A 20,353-nucleotide genomic window follows, 5' to 3' on the forward strand; every position below is an offset into this window, starting at 1 on the left:
TTGATACTTATAGTGTAGACAGTCAAGAATTAAACATTGAAAGCCTTGTACAATTAGTTTATATACATTTAAATACTGTTTCATGTTTTGGAATTTAGAAACTCAGACCTTGACAATGTTGGGCTGATCTAATATTTTATGTCTGGTTTTCAGAAGGTGTTTTAAGTCTGTTTTCTATAGGTGCATTTTAAGAAAAAAAACTAACAATTTCTGTTTGTGTAACTTTATTTGTTCCTAGTGCAGACAATCCTAATAAAATCAGAATAAAAAAGTACATTCATAATGAAATGAAAAAGGTGGTTAAACAGTCCGACCTCTACCAACCAACACTCAATCACTGTGCGGTAGCTCGAGACAATGTTTGATTTAAGATATGTTCAGCTTGGGGAATATCAACTGTTAGCTGAACACGCAAAAGTTAACTATAAAAACATTTAAAAGATGTGGAAAACATGTAATACGTTGATCATAAATCAACATCAACAAAGGAAAACCGTGTTTGTATGCGCAAGGACTTTAACGGACCTGAAAACAAAATTTACAGTGGAAACATATGGGTGTGCATGGCCCTCATATAAGGACAGATGCGACAACAATATCATTGCAAAAAAAAAATTCAACAGATATTATAATAAGCCATCAGATATAGGTCATACTATCACAAATGTGGGTCATGTAAAATTTAATGGGTCATATAGTGTTAAATGGGTCATGGTAGTATCAGTAATAATAAATCCTATTCTCTAACCCTAGGTTTCGATCATGCCTAATAATGCCAAGATACGGTAAACCCACACGTAAATACAAAGAGTTACTGTAGACTCAGATGCAATCCTGGTAGGCACTGGCTGGCTGTCAAAGGTTCATAGAGGGCCTAATCCAAATTTCCTCAGTTCCCAGTTAAGCTTGAGGACCAGAATAAATACATTTTACCTTCCTGCAAGGATGCATCCTATATGTATATATAATATATACAAACCATACATGGTTTGTAGATATTATATATACAGCTAGAACTCCTTTCTTTGGACACTGTTATTCAAGGGACACTGTTATTCAAGGGACACCTCTATATATAATGAAACACTTTTTCATGAAATTCATGAGGGGCAATATATGTTTTAACACTAAATTAGGGACACCACTATTAGGGGACACTTCTATTAGGGGACACTTTTTATGGTCCTCAAGGTGTCCCTTAATAGGGTCCTACTGTATTGATTTTAGTCTGTACATCTTTAGTCTACTGTTTATAAACTATATTCATAGTTCTGGTCTAGTCTAAACTTATCTTAATAGTCGATAAACCACAATAATGTTGTACACCAGCCACCTTTTAATCACCACAGTTCTTATGAAATTTAAGGAATGTGCAAAAGTACAATGCTCTTCCGTAAGTCCTAAATATACAGCAACATTTAAATTAACTTCAATTACACTGTAGTTACCATATACATATAGTAACAACATACCTCTGTAGTTAAAAAAAAGTGTTTTTATTTTGATGAATGTTAAGTGCATATCTTTTAATGTACAGCCCACGCAAATAACTGAAATCCCATTCGGTTCACTGTAAATCGTCCATATCTGTCTGCAATACAACGATTGACAATGTCATGATTAAAAAAAACCCCATAGAGTGGTTAAATTCAATATGTTTTAAACTTGCGTTTCTACAAGGTTACGATGCAAATATTAAATCAAGTCTAGATTAGTAGATAGTTAGTACTTATCTCAAGCAATACAGTACCAGAAATCTATGCTTTATAATTTTATAAATGTTTATACCAACAACCAACCAGAAAAAAAAAAGATTTATTAATCAATTTCAGACTGACTGCCTGACCAATCAGAATCAACTTAACTGATTAATCTATTGCCAAACAAACTTATCAAACTACTGACCAACCACTACACTAAACAACCTAACTGGTTAAACTGCTGACCAACCACTACACTAAACAACCTAACTGGTTAAACTGCTGACCAACCACTACACTAAACAACCTAACTGGTTAAACTACTGACCAACCACTACACTAAACAACCTAACTGGTTAAACTGCTGACCAACCACTACACTAAACAACCTAACTGGTTAAACTACTGACCAACCACTACACTAAAAAACCTAACTGGTTAAACTGCTGACCAACCACTACACTAAACAACCTAACTGGTTAAACTGCTGACCAACCACTACACTAAACAACCTAACTGGTTAAACTGCTGACCAACCACTACACTAAACAACCTAACTGGTTAAACTGCTGACCAACCACTACACTAAACAACCTAACTGGTTAAACTGCTGACCAACCACTACACTAAACAACCTAACTGGTTAAACTGCTGACCAACCACTACACTAAACAACCTAACTGGTTAAACTGCTGACCAACCACTACACTAAACAACCTAACTGGTTAAACTGCTGACCAACCACTACACTAAACAACCTAACTGGTTAAACTGCTGACCAACCACTACACTAAACAACCTAACTGGTTAAACTGCTGACCAACCACTACACTAAACAACCTAACTTATCAAACTACTGACCAACCACTACACTAAACAACCTAACTGGTTAAACTACTGACCAATACAAACAACTTTAACTGATGATCAATTACGGTTTTAGTCAATCACTAAATAAACAAACTAACTGCTAATCAATAATAAAACAACCATAAAAAACCCCCTGAAATGTAATATACTAACAAAACAAATTAAACCATGGAGGAAATATAGAATTAAACCAACCAATAACAAATCCAACCGAAAAATGGTTGAATCAAACAAGCAATCAACTGACCAATCAAAAAACAGAACCATCCAACCAACAACCCACTTATGAACCAACTAAACACCATACGGTACATACAAAATATATAACTACCATTGATCGAATGTCAACTTGTTTTCTAGGAAGGCAGGTGGTATCAATTATACCTCCTTAAGATATATTGAACATGAAACAACTCTGTCTGGCTGCCAACTCTGATACACTAAACTGTAAATCAAACCTTTTTGCAAGGAATTTAAAAGGACTGCCACAAACTGGCTACCTGAATGTCCTAAGTTGCTTCTACTTTCATTTAAAGTCAAGTGGATGCAGACAGCATGGTATTTCCATCATGCTGCAGCAGGCATATGGAGTTTATCTACAATTCGGTTTTAATACTCTCCAATAATAATAATATCTAAATATAAAGTGCTGTACTGCGGGCTAGTGGAGTTTCTTTGTGCTTAGTGGCCTAGTTGTGTTTGCTGGGCTAGTGAAAGGGATACTCAACAGGCAAGATCAACACTAAAGCGATATATGTTTTTTGGACTAGTAAAATAACTTGAGGGCTTGAAGCACTAGCCTGGTTTAATATAAATTAAATAAATTAAAAGCAGTATCTTAATTAACAATACAGTAACAACACAAAATAATTAATAATAACAATCAATTTTGATAATTTTCTAAACCATGTCCAATTGGCCAATATAAATCACATGACTCATAATTAAACCAACCAATCACTGACCACAATATAGTATCATAAACAATTTTTAAAATACTGTATACTTTTCTTTACAAAATAATCTTAATTTTAATAGGCCAATATCGATCACCTGATTTACAATTACACCAACCAATCACTGACCACAACAATAAGTACTGAAAAGGTTACATCATAAAAATACACACAGTTTGGAACACAACTAAATAAGGCATGTTTTTCTAAATATAGTAAGGCAGGCACTGTTCTGCATATGGAAGTTAATCCGTAATCACGTCAATGGGAATATGTATGACATCAAAATCACTTTCCTCTGGGAATGAATTAGTAAACCGCGATAGGTTATCAACAATTTATATCTACTCTCATTTTCATCAAGTTTTACAGTTGTGATCATGCTCTTTACTATTATACTTTGTTGTGACAAATATTTAAATTTAAAAAAAAATGTATTCAATAATAATAAATACAATTTGCTTATAATTTCTTATTATTTTGAAAGATTGAAATAATACAAAGGTTATGAAAAGAACCCAGTACTGTACATAACATTCTAGTATTGGAAATTGACTATTTCGGTGTTCAGGGCCAGTATCCATTTTGTGGGGAAAAAGTGTTGTGACCAATTAAATTTATTATTTTATTATTATTTTTATTTACCCTTTAGCCAGTTCATACAATTAGTTTTTTGGGTATATAATACACAATGTTTATTGCAGTGACTGTCTTGTAAACTTATGCATTGAAGCATGAACTTCATGATTGCAGTAACAAATCTAGTTATTTCAATAACTGCAGTAGAATTATTTTGAGAAAGTCCATTAAACATACCTTTTGTTGGTGTTTAGCTTTACTCTGTTGCAGCATATCGTGTGAAATTTGTTGCTTTTGCTGTAGTGTCAAGCCACCAGGCCGTCTGTCATGATGCCTTTGTACAGAATACTGAAGATGTTGACTACCAGACGATGGTTTGTAACTTGCAGACACTCCAGTAGTGCCATTATAAGCAGACGACGCTCCAGATGTGCCATTATAAGCAGACGATGTTCCAGTTGTGCCATTATAAGCAGACGACGGTCCAGTTTCATCAATGAAGTTATTAAATGTTGCATTTGCTGTTTTAGGTTCATTATATTGTGTTGAAGAGTTGCTATTAGAGTTCTCAACAATAGACAGCCGATCATTTGATGATGTGTTGGCTGCGATGTGTTCATAAGAGCTACTTTTTCGTAGGCTTTGAGAACTAGTGTTCGCCATGATGTTGGTAACGCTATGACTTTTAATTGAATCATTTGTATAGCCTCTATTGAAGCTACGACTTAGACCGCTACCTGACTTAGAACTGTTTGTAGACATGGTTGATGGGTTTATACTGTGGTTTGCTGGCATTGGGCCGCCGCTGGCTCCCGAAGCTGAGGGCGTTAACAAGTTTTGCGTGTTGGCTGATGAATATTGACGCGCAGCTTGCCGTTTTGCTAAACGTTGCAGGGCTTCTTGTATTGCTTGCTCACTGCTTTCAGAAAAATGTCTAGCAGCTGCAAAAATAAAAAAGGACAAAAGTGTTATACATTTAAAAAAAAAATAATATGAACAATTATTATCATAATCTGAGCATGCTTACAAACTAATCAAAGTTGTGATAGCTTCCTTTACTTTGTAATTATGCCAAATCAGAATGGCAATTGCAGGTTTTTTTAAAGCATGTACACATTTGCAATGCTTTACTATTTTCAACTATGGTTTCAATTATGATTTGATATAATGGTCCCTTCCAATTGAGACAACCCTGTCCTCATTAATAAGCCCACAGGGCTTGATTTTAAGGTTTTACTATATATAGGAAACTAAAAACTGTCTCAACAACATTTTGATAAAGTGAAGAAAATGAAACTAAACGTTGATATTGATATCAATCCATCCCAAAGTAAACTGGCTGAAATTAGCCTCTGTGGAGTATAAATAATAAAGTTTAAAAATTACAACTGACACGTAAATCTGGGGTCAATGTCAATATTCTGTGACCTTAATTAAAGGGGAGGGGGAGCCAAATTAACCTGGAAATATTTATTTAGTTTGGTGTTCTGTTTAAAATCAAAATAATGTTTACATTTTGTAGGATGAATTCTATGCCATTTGAGCATTTTTGATTGGCATTTAATGCGTGTCATTATGGTATAATTAAGTAGATTTATAATAACTAAATACTTTAATGTGAAAAGTGTCTACATATGTTATTAGTTTGTGTAGGTGTTTAGTTATTAGTAATAGTGATATATATATAATATAGTAATAGTGCATAAGAGTACATTTTACATCCTATTTCATTTTCATCCTATCACTATTCTATTCAAAATCAGTGATATAGTATACTATTTAGCCCTAAATACTTATGGAATATGGGACTTATACATCACTACTTATTGCAACATTTACTCAACTATAAGCAATTATATTCAATATCTTATTCGAACATGGTCACAAAATAGGTACATATTCAGCACTTATATTTACACTAGATCTAAACCAGGTCTCAAACAAGGTACTTATCAAACTGCACTTATTAATATCAGAAAATAATCAAACCAGGTCTCAAACTAGGTACTTATTCAAAACATTCCACTTATTTATACCAGAACTTATTCAAACCAGGTCACAAACTAAGTACATTATCAAAATATTGCACTAGATCTAATTCAAACAAGGATCTCAACCTTTAGGTACTCAATCAAAACATTGTACTTATTCAAACCAGGTCACAAACTGTTCAAAACAAGTTTCTTTAGCACAAAGTACTTACATTTATTAGAACACAGAAAAGGAAAAACAATATTTAAATAGAAAACATTTGGAATAGTAATACAATGAAGTATGGAAGTCATTCATTGTCAATTCAAAACAAATTATGATTATAAAAAACAATTAAAAAAAAAAAATAGAATTCTATTAGTCATCTCGTTAGTTTTCCAGATCACAAATAAAAACAGAAGGAAACCACAATTACTCCAAAAAAACAATTGAGATACAAAGTCAACACTTAGTCTGATAAGATAGACCGTCTAGGAATTAGACATTAAATGATTGTTCTAAATGATAGTTACAATGAATAAAAAGACTAAAACTAGTAGTTTAGTTAAACCTTACTAGAAGTAATATTAACTGATAACTGTGAATATACAGTTATTTTTATATTTTGTCATGAAGCTCAACTGGAAACTGAGGAAATTCAGATTAGGCCCTCCACAGACCCATGGCAGCCAGCAGTGTAGCGCCTACCAGATCAGCACACCGGGAGACGATCCCCTACTCTTTGCGAAAAGCGTACCAAGTTCTTTAACGTGCACTATGTACACGGGACCAACGACTTTATGTTCCCGAGGTAATGAGAACTAAGAATCTTGCCTAAGGATACAGTTAGTATGGTACAGATACGCTTGAACACATGCCTACCACATGCTTGCATATGAATGATATTATCATTACACCATCATTATCATCTAAATATTTAAAGGACTATAATTAGATTGTGCAACCATGGAGGTATAAAATTAGTACAGTATCTCCATGCTTTAACCAAAACCCTTATAAACCACCTAATAGCCAGCTCATCAGTTAGTTGATGTTACTAGTATTAATTAGTTAACCTGTGATTGTAATTGATAGTTGATTGATTTTCAACACATAGATTAAAAAAAAAAGTCCTAAAGAGATAGGCAGTAGAGAGTAAATGATTTATTAAAACAAAATAGCGATAAAATACAGTTATAATTAGAAAAGTTGATAAACGAAACAATATTTATGGAAAGTTACTATAGGCCTAGATGGTTTAGAAAATGCCACTACACACCACAAAAAACTTCAACTAACAAAGTTAGTATGTTTACAAATGATAATTAGTACACTATATAATATAGTTACACCTCAAGCAATAAAAACTGTACACACTGTGATATCAATATTTGAAATTTCAACATATTATTGTCATCATCAAAAATGTTGATACAATATATGTTAAAAGATTGAGACATTGATGTGTGTTTCAGTTCTTTAAGTTAATAGTAGACCTTCCGGCACTCCTGTTAGTACTAGTAGTAGATGATCTGTTAAATACAAACGTTGAGCTACCTATCTGACCACCGGATGCATCTCGGTACAAGACAGCACTGACCGGCCTATAGCGATTCTGTTGTAATCCTGGCATATATAACAAAATAACATATACATTACAATTATGCGCAACATTATTAGTAAAACAACATTTGTATCAAATAATAACTATATTTCTTAGCTAATTTAAAAAAACTGAAGAAAAAGCATTTCAGCGTGTTCTATTTCACATGACTGACTTTACAATTCCACTATTATATTACGGCCTCGTGGAAAACACATTTTGATGTGGATGAGCCTCCATTTTAAAATAAAGATTTTATTATTATTATTATATAACAAAGCAGTTCCATTTCTTATTCAGTTTCTCAATGTAGCTTAATTCTGGATATTGGACAATTTTTATAATATGATGTTGTTGCCGCCTAATATTATCATATTTATATTTATACAATATATTTCCACGAAAAATAATTTGCCCTTGGCTTAAAAAAGGATACCAAATTTTGTTTTCACACGATGAAACATAAGATAAACAGAGAGGTCACATTAAGAAATTAACCTTAAAACTTAATTTAGTTTAATCAAGTCCCCTGGGTCTTGTTCTATTTTGTTTCCTTAAACATAACCCTTACATATCCTTGCAATAAATTACATTTAATTTATCATATTTTAAAATATCTATTGATATTGACATTAAAAAATGAAAAAATATCCCAAAAATAAACACATGGGATTATAATTATCCTAAAAGCGCCAAATTTCAAGCGCAGGGTGTTTGCAGCCCTAAACTTGTCTCCGATGTTTCATCAGTTATCGGACACAATCTGCTTTCCGAAATTCCCAAGGTGTTTATGTTTTCTAACACTTTGTGACAATTGTTGATATGGTGTGACATTTTTTTGTTGGTTTTGTAATTATTTGATTGAATTATTGAATAATTAAGGGCAAATCAAGCACCTGTCATGAATACAAATGCGATGTATCCCTTAAAAAATACAGTAGTAGTGCCCACCTTGAAAAAAAACCCTTTAATTACAGTAAAACACCTCATTTGGGACACAACTATTTAGGACGCTGATTTAGAAGACACCTCTATTAAGGAGACACTCTTCCGTGATAAGAATGAGGGGCAATATATGTTTAAATCAAGCCCTATTTAGGGGACACTTTTCCTAAGGGGACATTTTGTAATTTGAACAAGATAAAGGTAGTAAAACATCTGGAAAATGAACATTCAATATTTAAATTTATATTAACCAGAAAATCTGATCTAACAAACAATCTACAGATGATAAACTTTAAGGAAAGAATTATTTTATTTTAAAATGATACTGAACTCCCCTTTTAAAAATATAGTATCAATTACAAATATGTAGTAGAACCCATATTAAGCTTGGGACCCTCATAGGGCCAAACAATTTGTTTCCCCTTTGTTTATTTCAATGAGAAAGTGTCCTCTTATAGGGATGTCCAAAAGAAGGGTTCTAATGTAGAACAAGGGCTGAGTATTTGTATCTTCAGGAAAATCTTGAAATAAAACATCGGAAAAGCAAGAGCCTTTTTTATATATAATTCTACCAGTATTCAACTGAACAATCAAAGTTTGAATTTCAGCAAAAATGTTGCTTGGTGGTTACCATAGCAATCTACCAGTGGTTTTTATAGCTAAAAACATACCAAAAGCCTTGCTTAGTTTACAAAAAGCATGGGTCTAACATCTTGTATTTGATCATCTGTTGGGTTTGGTTGAAAACAAAAATAGATTCCATGGCAATTAAGATTAGCAACATGAACTATAATTTTTCGTAGGTCATAAATGATTAATATATATTTAAACATTAAATGTGAAGTCACAAAAACGTATCTGTATTAAAGGATAAAGTCTTTAAAAGTGGCATATGATTATTACACTCATTGGAAAATTGCCCACGAAATGATTGGCCAGAAAAAAAAACTATTAAAGGATCTAATCAAATTAAGAATTGAGATCCTATGAGTAAAATTACTCATATGGAAGGCGAAATTTTGAGAATATACAGTACATAGTAAAACACATGACAACATATGCACTGCCTACAACATGGCCTTAATTACATTAAAATCAATTCTTCTGAGAAAATATCAAATAAAAGTTATAATTTATTAATTTAACTATATTTTCACCTTATTCCCAGTGCTGTATCTCCACATTTTATCTATTTCCGAACTATAATAGGAATATTTGGTAATAGAGCATCTCATTTATATCACATGTGGTGCCTGTATCATGTAAGGTTAGATCACTACTAGATACATGTGATGTTGTATTACCAAATACTCCTATGATATTTCGGAAACAGATACAGTACTGAGAATCGGGTGATTTGAGCACATACCAGGGACAGAGTTAGGAATTTTAAGATTGTAAAATGACTGAAAACCTAATGCCTTATATTTTGCATAACAATTTTTGGAGGTGGGGGAGGGCTTGACAGGCCTCGACATTGGACTTATCCATGCATATCCAACAGTATTAAGCAGCCAATCAGAAGATGTTAACTATCACCCAGCTTTCAAAGATTCTCAGTTTTCAGATTTTTAACCATACCATTAAACAGTAATGTTTTAAGTAGCATTCTATTACTAATAGCTATTTTTAAATGTCATTAACTTTCATCTAATCACATTTCACAAAACAAAAAATGTTTAATATCATTTTAAACATTAGTGGATTTCTCACACCTAATTAAAACCCTCTATTTTTAGATGTCATTAACTTTCATCCAATCACATTTCACAAAACAAAAAATGTTTAATATCATTTTAAACATTAGTGGATTTCTCACACCTAATTAAAACCCTCTATTTTTAGATGTCATTAACTTTCATCCAATCACATTTCACAAAACAAAAAATGTTTAATATCATTTTAAACATTAGTGGATTTCTCACACCTAATTAAAACCCTCTATTTTTAGATGTCATTAACTTTCATCCAATCACATTTCACAAAACAAAAAATGTTTAATATCATTTTAAACATTAGTGGATTTCACACACCTAATTAAAACACTCTATTTTTAGATGTCATTAACTTTCAACCAATCAAAATTCACCGAACAATGGATGTTATCACTTTAAACATTCTTTACTATGTTGTTATGTGGCTTCCACACAAACATGACCCTTAATTAGTATTCCAAAAGCTATTTTTAGATATCGTCATCATTCAACCAATCACTGTTATTATAACTCTTATCTTGCATTTCAAACTCCCATTAGACTGTACCACATGTTTGCTAGATCGGATCTAGCGGAGGTGAAGAAAATACACAAGCCCTAACATCTTGGTAATCTTTAACCACTGATTAAAATGCATTCCCTAACCATCGCAACTTTGGCTGACATACTAAATAAAGGAAGCATTATGAATTCCTGTAGGTTCTTGCAATCACTTCTGGATTTCCTTTCAAAAAATTCTGCTTACTTCGTTCCATTCAATTTACGAATTAGTAATCAGAAAAAACATTAATTAGAACATCGTGTCAACTTGGATTGGAGTATGGGATGTCATTAATTAATATTGTTTATTTGTTATCGTTAATATCCCAAATATTTCTATATTTTTATAGTTCGATTGGGTTACCCTGGAAAAGTATTAGAAACAATTCGTCATTCTGCGCATTCTCAGGAACATATGAGCATGTGCAAAATGACTGTTGGACTCAATAGCTGTGTAGTCGCACCTTGAAAACGAAAAGTTGCTACAGTGGACACTTCTTGACAATTGTGGACAAATTTGAGAAAGTAGATTTTGAGAATGTTTTTATAAAAATATCTTCAATTAAACCAAATTTACAGTTACCATAACTTACATTAAAACTAAAAATAATTTTCGTTGTAAATGGATTGTTTGTATGTAGGCTTCCAAAGCTTACGGAAGCTCCAATAATTAATTCCTTCACTAATAATTACCACGTCCCCAGTGGAATAGCAACTTCCGGCAGTAGGACCCATTTTGAAGTGATAACATGTTGATTGTCCAAGGGGTCTTTGCCCTAAAGCACTATTTATGAATACAAGTTAGTTTCTTTTAAATACAAACCATCTATAACATACCAACGGAAACAGCTATTTACTAAAGTAAGACATACGTGAAGAATCAATGAATGATGTATGTGGGTATTTTGTATACAGCTGTGTGGTATAATAATTGGACACTTTGGCGATGTTACACTCTAGCGATCGCAAGTATTTTGTCTTGTTTTAGTATTGGACAAACCAGTTCTCCACCTTTTTTCTCCACATTTTTTTTAAAGGAAATTACAGAAATCCACACCTCTTTGGAGACCAATGTTCGTATTTGTTCGAAGTTTAATTAATAAAGATGATCGAAATAATGAGTATCTTGGAAGAACAAGAGGTTGTAAAGACTAAATTATCTGCTAACATGGCCGACAGGCAAAAATCTGTAAAACGTTTTCTAGCCTTTTAAACAACTTTCTTTTATTATGCTCAATTTTTATCTAATTCTTTTTTTACTTATTTTATTGTTTCCTATTTTATAAAGTATTTCTCTTTATGTATTTTGCATATTTGTATTGTAGGGGCCCTCATGAAACAAGCTATTGCTTCTAGTGTGGGCCCCAGTTATTATTGTCAAATAACTAAATAAATGTGTATAATAAATGATGAGTAGAAGCAATACATACCATTGTCTCCCTGGCTGTTTTTCGCTGAATACGGTCTTTGACGAGTAATTTTAGTACTGTAGAGTGGAACGGCACTTTGGTAGGATGACAAGGTGCGGGAGTGAGCGTTTGGTGTTGTCTGTGGACGTTTGGTAGTGCTGCTGCTGCTGTCGCCTGCACCTGAATTAATACACGTTATTATGGTATGGTTAGCATTATTATTACTAAAAAAAATATTATGATTAATTCAAATAAAGATCACAAGAAACATGAAATAACAGCAACAATAACAGAATTTGTAATACCATCGACCTCATCCCAAATTAACATATTATATTACAAAATAATTATTATATATCAGATACAAAAGCAAAAGTTGACAATTACAGATTATTTAATAATAATAAAGCACACATTAATTGCATACAGTAAAACCATTAATAAGGGGTCATCTTCAGGACCATGAAAAAGTGTCCTGTGTTATGTACAAAGGGGTTGGCTGTAGTGTTAAAATATAACATATATTTCCCTAATTGTTGGTTTGGAAAAAAAAAACATTTCTAATAACTTAACGAGATGAATATTTTCAATCATATATTTCCAATCATATATTTCCCTTTTTTCACAGAAAACTATTATATGTGCCACTGTATATTAAAAAAATCTAGTATAAAAAATCTATATACACCTAACACTGCTACATGAAAAATGGATTAAAAACTTTAAAATGTTCACTGATGTTTATTTATATGGTAAAATTTTTATAAAGAGAATTAAAAAAAATATATTTACATATAAATTGATTGACAAGGCAATGAAAGCGACAAATATGCATATGACATGTCAATCAGGCAGGTCAATAAATGTCACTTTTGTGACATTGATGAAAATTAAAGGATCATTATTATTGCAAAGGTTGTACTGTTAACACAATTTGAAAGAACACATAAACGAAAATTGATTAATAGGAAAATGATTTATTAATTGCGAGAGAGAGATAAAGAACTTTGGAAAAAGGGGCACTTGATAAGGGAATCTACTGCAGTTTTTGTAATTATATAGACTAACGGTGACACCATGATAAAGCCACGTTGTGATGTAAATTTCCCACCTTCAGGCTCCTCGGATAAGGACAATAAACCGTAGGTCCAGTGTACACAGTTATAACATGTGTGCACTTCAAATGTACCCAGTTCATTATTTTAAAAGAGTAGGGGATTACCCCAGTGAACTGGTTCACAAGATAGCCCCTGTATCAGGGTGAGTATTACCTATCTGATAGCACAGTGATTTATTTATATTGGTAATCCTTGGCCATATGTGTCTAAAGACATAAAATAAAAATAAATAAATAAACGACTATAGCAATCAACAGAATAAAATTATAAAACTAACAGAATTGACGAAACAAAAGTATTTACAAAAAGCAACATTATAAATAAAGTCCACAAGACTCAATTATCTCAAAAGGAAAACAAGAAAAGGACTACTTCCTACACAACAATTTAAATTCAATTTTTTTTCCCGGAGTTTTAAAACAAAGTTTGCAAGAATTTTTTTTTTTTGAATGTTTGTATTTGTGTAAGAAGGGCAACGCTTTCCTTGTTTTTCTTAATCTCACTGAGCACCCTGACCTGAGCCTCTCCCTTTTCTACTATTAAGAGAAGGTAGACTAGATGAGCGGGCTAAATAAAATAGAAAACCTGTTGGGAAAAATATATTTTAACATTATACAAAAAAGAAAAAATATGAAAAAATAAAATAAAATTTGTATGGATTGAAAGAAAAGAAGAAAACCTATATTCTAAAATTATAATGAAAAAATAATTCTGTCATTTTGCATTTAACAATAACATTTAGTACATTTTTTTAGTTTCATTTCAGTTTAAATTCTTTATTTTTAAAAACACATTGAATTGAACTTTACGAATTTCATCTTTTTCGTTAACTTTATCTTATTTGTATCATTTAGAAAAGTTATAAAATAAAAAAATTTACTTGATATACCGTAAAACCTCGAAAAGAAGCCCATGGGCTTAAACCTCGAAATGAAGCCCATCTCGAAAAGAAGCCCATTTCGAAAAGAAGCCCCTCTCTACAGTTTGCAAAATACTCTCGAAAAGAAGCCCATCTCGAAATGAAGCCCCCTGGGCTTCTTTTCAAGATAGTATGGGCTTTATTTCGAGACAGACTACTCATACTGTATTGAGATGATGACGAAATTATTGTATTTGACGGTGAATCATAGAACTGTTTTTTTGCTTTTTATATTGTTTTTTAATTGGTATATTAAACAAAATTTCATGGTTGAAAAAATGTCTCAAAAGCCACATTATTGTAGTAGAAATTCACAAAATTTACAGCATTCATTTTGAAAAGAAGCCCCCCTCTACAGTTTGCAAAAGTACTCTCGAAAAGAAGCCCATCTGGAAAAGAAGCCAACCCAAGAGCACTAAAAAAAGAAGAAGCCCATGGGTTTCTTTTCGAGGTTTTACAATATTAAAACAATGCAAACTATAATTTTAAAATTATAATATTCAGACAAATATATTTACCTTGAATATAGACAGAGGGACACAATTTTACAATACATACAATACACATAATTATGTCAAATTGCAATATACATATAAACTATCAAATATTCCTGAGGGAAAAGACCACATATGTTTTTACTGTGAAACCGAGGATTTAACATTTAAAAACGATATTGAAACAAACAACATTATCAACTCATAATTCTTTCGGCTGTACATTGATCATATTTGAAGACATAGGGCGGGAGGGTCGGAGACAGGAAGTCTTCGGGCCGGTTGGATGTGTAGGAGTTTGTCCGCAAGATTGTTGGTTTCGATTCATTGGGATTAATAACATGCTGGCTAAAATCACATAGGAAAAGAGTGTATGCTCTCAGTATTATACAAAATCATAAAAACTCTAACTTCATTTTCAAGTATTAACTAGAAGTTTCAAATAAAAAAAAATAATTGATTAAATTCACTATATCTATTACTCTGTTATCAATCAAATATTTTGTATTCAATTGTGTTTCTAATATGTGTGTACGTTTATTTTTATTTACTTGAATTTATTTAAAGATGTATTGTCCCCTGAAAATATAATTTTAACAACATTTTTGTTATCCACTTTGTTCAAAAATTGGTTTGAAAAAAAAATTATTTACCTGAAAAAATTTAAAAGAAAAAATAGTCAAATTGGCTGCCAGCCAATGTTTTTTTGGTTGAATTTAACCATTCATTTTGTCATTTTATAAGTGAAAACATCTTTTTTGCTTTAAATATGCTTGTTGAATTTGAATTTCATACATGATTCTGTGTATTAAAAACCAGATTAGTTTGCAAAGTTAATACTATGAGGGTTATGGTTGGAAGCATAGTATATGTCTGACAACTGGATTTTATTATTTTACTTTTGAGACCAAAGTCTACTTACACACACACTACTGGTATAAGTTGTTGAAATAATGTTTGAATAACTTGAGTTAATCAATGATGGCATACAACCAATGTTAGTGGGCCTCCTATTTCCCACCAGGATGTGCTAAGCCAGCAATGTTTTATATCAAAATGCTGGGTGTGGTAAAATTGGGTTAACAACGACAATTGAGACCACGTAGGTTGAACATATTTAAAGATAAAGCGTGAATTTTATAAAAAATTCTGTTTAGGGGAAAGATGGTTGATGTTGATGATGGGCGAAAATGACAATTGTGACATAATTAAAGAATGATGATGATATCCTTAAAAAACATTTAAATCATCAAGTTGGAAAGGTAAAACATATCTGTAATAACAATATTAGAAAGCCCTGGGAAGATCACATAATACCTGACAATACTTTATAACATAATTTCACGCAATTGTCGCACCCCAAGAGGGCAGTACAATTCAGGAAATCAGGAACTTCTGGCAAAATTGATTACATATCACAAGTGTTAATCCACTCTAAGATTTTATCTTTTACAATACAGATCATTTCTTTCAGAAGTTCTAGCTTTCCGTTAAAATTTATAAATAGATCACTGCATTATAATATATTATAGTGATGTTACTATTTATAAAGTGTGTTATATGGACTAGTTAAAATGTCTATTACAGGCATATGATAGTAATCTCTGTGAGTGTCATTGCTTTGGGACCTAAAGCAGTGTTCCGCATGTATGCACATGGTTACGGAAGTTGTTTTCAATCGGATTCAAATTTACCACAACGTCCCAGTGGCTGGAAGGTGTCTGTATTGAGACAATGTTCAATCAAGCGTAATATAATTTGAGATTTCAAGTTGAGGGCAGTATTATGAATAAAGTTCTCATTAATTAAGAATGTTTTTTTTTTTAAGTGGTATACTATTTGAGATATACATAAAATACAATCTTGAAACAACGATTCTGTGATTTCACAAGCTTCTATTTGTATAGAATTAAGAAAAAACTTTCTTTACCAACATTTGAGAATAATTATTGGGACATTATCCCGACAAAAAGATCTACTTAAAATACAGATTTAGGTTCAAATTACTCACGCGTGCGTGAGATACACGTTGATACGAAATTATGAGAAGTTCATCACATTCTGGATGGCATCTCCTGAGAACTAAGTACAATAACCTTGGTAATGTTCAGCATCTCCGAGGGCCTTTCGTTGATTATGACTAAATATGAAAATCTTTGCCCAACACGGCTGTCAATTACCAACTCTCTCTAGACCAAAACTTATGTACTTGTTGACCAATCACAATCAAGTCACATGACTGTGAGTCACTGGCCTATATTTTAGTTTGCTGACTTGCAATAACGTATGTTTTCCTCTCAAAAGTTTTTTCCACTTAAGCATGTCATCTAGCTTGCTATCAGGAGTTTGAGGTGAACAGCTATTGGCTTCTGCAATCTCTAATTAGCGATTACTTTCATGTTTTTCCAGATGCAGAGGTGATGAATTATATGTTGTTATGAATCGATACGATAGAAAATTTGAACATCCATGGCTTTGGTTTCATTTACTAACATTACTAGCCCGCATGGCATTTCGCTAGCCCAAACTAGTAATACTATATGCTTAATAAAGCAATTAAAAGTTAAATAAAAGTCAGGTGCGCTACATTTTATGTTCTATTGAGCACAGACCCTAAACAAATACTAAACATTTCACTTCAGTCAATAAATATTAAGGATTTCACTTAAGCGATAATCACAAAATAAGCTACTCTCTTACCTACCTACTTTTAAGAATAGAATTAATAATTATTATTAAAATGTATTAAATAGTAAATTACTCACCAATATCATTGTCATAATTTGACCTCTTGCTAAGGTCACTTGTACTTCCTCTACGATTTAACAGTTGTCCACCGCCAACGTGAGGTGCGCCTTGTTGTTGCGGTGTACTGTCTACGTTAGATTTGCTGTTTGTGCCCAGGAATATACTCGCTGATTTGTTATGCTTGGTATACGTTGTAAGTAACTCTTCTAACTCATTTTCACTGCAGAAGAATTTAACATAACATAACTTATTTTACAAGAAAGAAGAAAAAAAGCAAAATGCCTACAACCAGACATTTTTGTTTTAAATATTAGTTAAAATAACCTTTAAATTCAAATATAAAGTTTATTATTACCTGGTAATTATTACCGTACAGGTAAATAACTGATATATTTTCAGAGGTTCTGGACACAACAGATTGCAAAAATTCGGATATGATGTTATACTTGAATCAAACTACCAAATAGTCTTGTTTATCTAAATTCAGATGGTGGGATTTTGCGCGAGCATGGAATCATGTTCAGTCATATATACAGTGATATTTTAACAGATATTATATAAAACTTCTTAATACAAGTCGAATTGTTAGCATTCTGATCATAGTTTACCCTGCAACTGTCACAAATGTTGAAAAACGGTCATCAGAAACCGGCTGGTTGTGCTTCTGAGCGTTGGCTTGTAGGAAACGATCCGTCTTGAGGCGCGCCGATAGTTGATCAGTCTCCTAGAAAAGATAATAGTCAAGGTCAAAGGTGGCCATCAACTGTCTGAAGGTCATTTACATACAAACACTTGTATATGACACAGGCTCCTGGAATTTATGGACAAATTTGAACATTTTTAATTGTATGCGTCAACTTTTTGACATCAATATTTATATTTTGGGCAAGTCATTATTTATTACTGATAAAATGAAACTAACGATAATTTGACCCCAAGGTTAACATTTGTGCACAAATATTTGTTAAATCTGAAAATAAATGATTGATTTAAATATAGAAAATATTTTTGACTGAATTGTAAATTTGGAAAATATCGCTATACAAACATGTATAAATAATAATAATGTTCAATTTACTATAGCGCAAAATGCAGGATGCCTCTAAGCGCTGAACAATCAACAGAAAAATGAAGAGCTAAAACTAAAGAAAATGCATATTAAAAAGGTGGGATTTCAGGACTTGTTGTTGTTGATATAATTTGGAAGGGCATTCCAGAGAACAGCAGCTGACCATGAAAAGGCACGTTGTCCATGTATTCTCTAAATATAATTCCTATGACATTACAGTACATAAGCGACTGTAGTCCACACTGATAAAAAGAAAATGGGCTGAAGAAATATACTCATTTTAAACATTTTGCCAGAGAGCGTTATTAGTAAAAATTCACTATGTCAAGCAAGGTAGCAATTGAAATATGCATAAAAAACAACTACCAGGAGCCACTTGGTAGTGGAATGGATGTATTAAAAACTGGAAATCTGACTCATACATGATTTGAACCTTGGACCTTATGGTTTATATTCCAGCCAACGAGGGATTTTATACAACTATCAGTAAGATATATACAGAAATTAAAAAAATTTCCTTTCAAGTACCTCAATATGGTTGACATTACTACAATAAAACATAGAATCGCAGTACATTACATGTCGTTCTGAAACCTCTTATCTTGGTTAGAAACGAGAATCCACACTATTCCACATGGTAGGGTAATGGTCTTTCAACGTCTTCTCCAATCAATTTCAACTTCAGGGTTTTTAACTAAATATATCCCCTACGGCTTATCAACAAAGTGTTTTGTTGATGTATATATAGTCTCATTGAGAATACCGCGGTAAGGCAGTGAGGTTTCCCTTCCTGTAACTTACTACGTACTGTCAATGTTACTCTGCGTTATATAAAACATAACAGTTTTCTTTTCATATATCTGTTAGTGTATTTCATGTTTCATCACCTATCAAGCAGTTTAAACATAATGTTTATGTTCAATGCTAATTATTTATACAAATATTTTTCAAGTATTAAATTCTACAAAAGAAACATTATACACACGAAAACAGTTTCAATTTATGTTCGTTAACTCCCAACATGGAATTATGGGAAATAGAGTAATAAGTAAAATTTCTCCTTTATTGCAGATTAATTGTAAACATACATTATTTAAAGGTTAAATTAATTTGAAATGGTAAATTGAATAATTTATTTCCAAATTAAATTTAATTGCTAAAGGATAATACAGTATGTCAACAATAGTTTGTTGTCATACAATACTTGATTACAAATTGGGAAATTCCTTTTATTTTCATTAATTTTATAACTTTTTAATACTGCAAACACTATGATTTTGAGAGAAGAAGTTATTATAACTGAAGTGGAATAATTTTAACATGGATATATTTTTATTTTTTTCACAATAATTTAATTGAATCAATTATTTATCAAAGGGAGTTTCACTATTTTCTGGGCCCTCTCCTCACTCTTTTAAAACATTGATTTATTATCAAGTTTTAATAAACTTAATAAACTAAACACTTTAGTATTACTTGATACCTAATACTGGTAGCTTTTCTGTATTTTAAACGAAGAAGTTAGTTAAAACAAACAAACACTCAACCAATAAACAGTTTATGAATCCTTACAAATTTAATTTAATATCAGTTAGCTTTAAATTTCAATTTAATTTGATGGGAGGTTCTTAAACAAACTTCAGCAACAACAAACAAATAAATAAATACTTTACGCATAAACTGTTAATGTCAAAATAAGATTTTAAATTACGCATTA

General features: G+C 31.9%; 1 protein-coding gene across 2 annotated transcripts in view; it reads right to left on the reverse strand.

Moving 5' to 3' along the window:
- The window catches only part of LOC140060145 (tubulin polyglutamylase TTLL5-like), a 72,490-nt gene that overhangs the window by 13,490 nt on the left and 38,647 nt on the right, over positions 1–20,353 (reverse strand). For both annotated transcript variants that reach the window (XM_072106233.1, XM_072106232.1), the window contains 5 exons: positions 18,176–18,291; positions 17,585–17,787; positions 12,310–12,468; positions 7,634–7,702; positions 4,343–5,046 (listed from right to left, as the gene is read on the reverse strand). In XM_072106233.1, the coding sequence (XP_071962334.1) occupies positions 4,343–5,046; positions 7,634–7,702; positions 12,310–12,468; positions 17,585–17,787; positions 18,176–18,291 (1,251 nt within the window). The remainder of the gene's footprint in view (positions 1–4,342; positions 5,047–7,633; positions 7,703–12,309; positions 12,469–17,584; positions 17,788–18,175; positions 18,292–20,353) is intronic.

This window comes from Antedon mediterranea, chromosome 10 (assembly GCF_964355755.1).
Source record: "Antedon mediterranea chromosome 10, ecAntMedi1.1, whole genome shotgun sequence".
Taxonomy (NCBI): Eukaryota; Metazoa; Echinodermata; class Crinoidea; order Comatulida; family Antedonidae; genus Antedon; species Antedon mediterranea.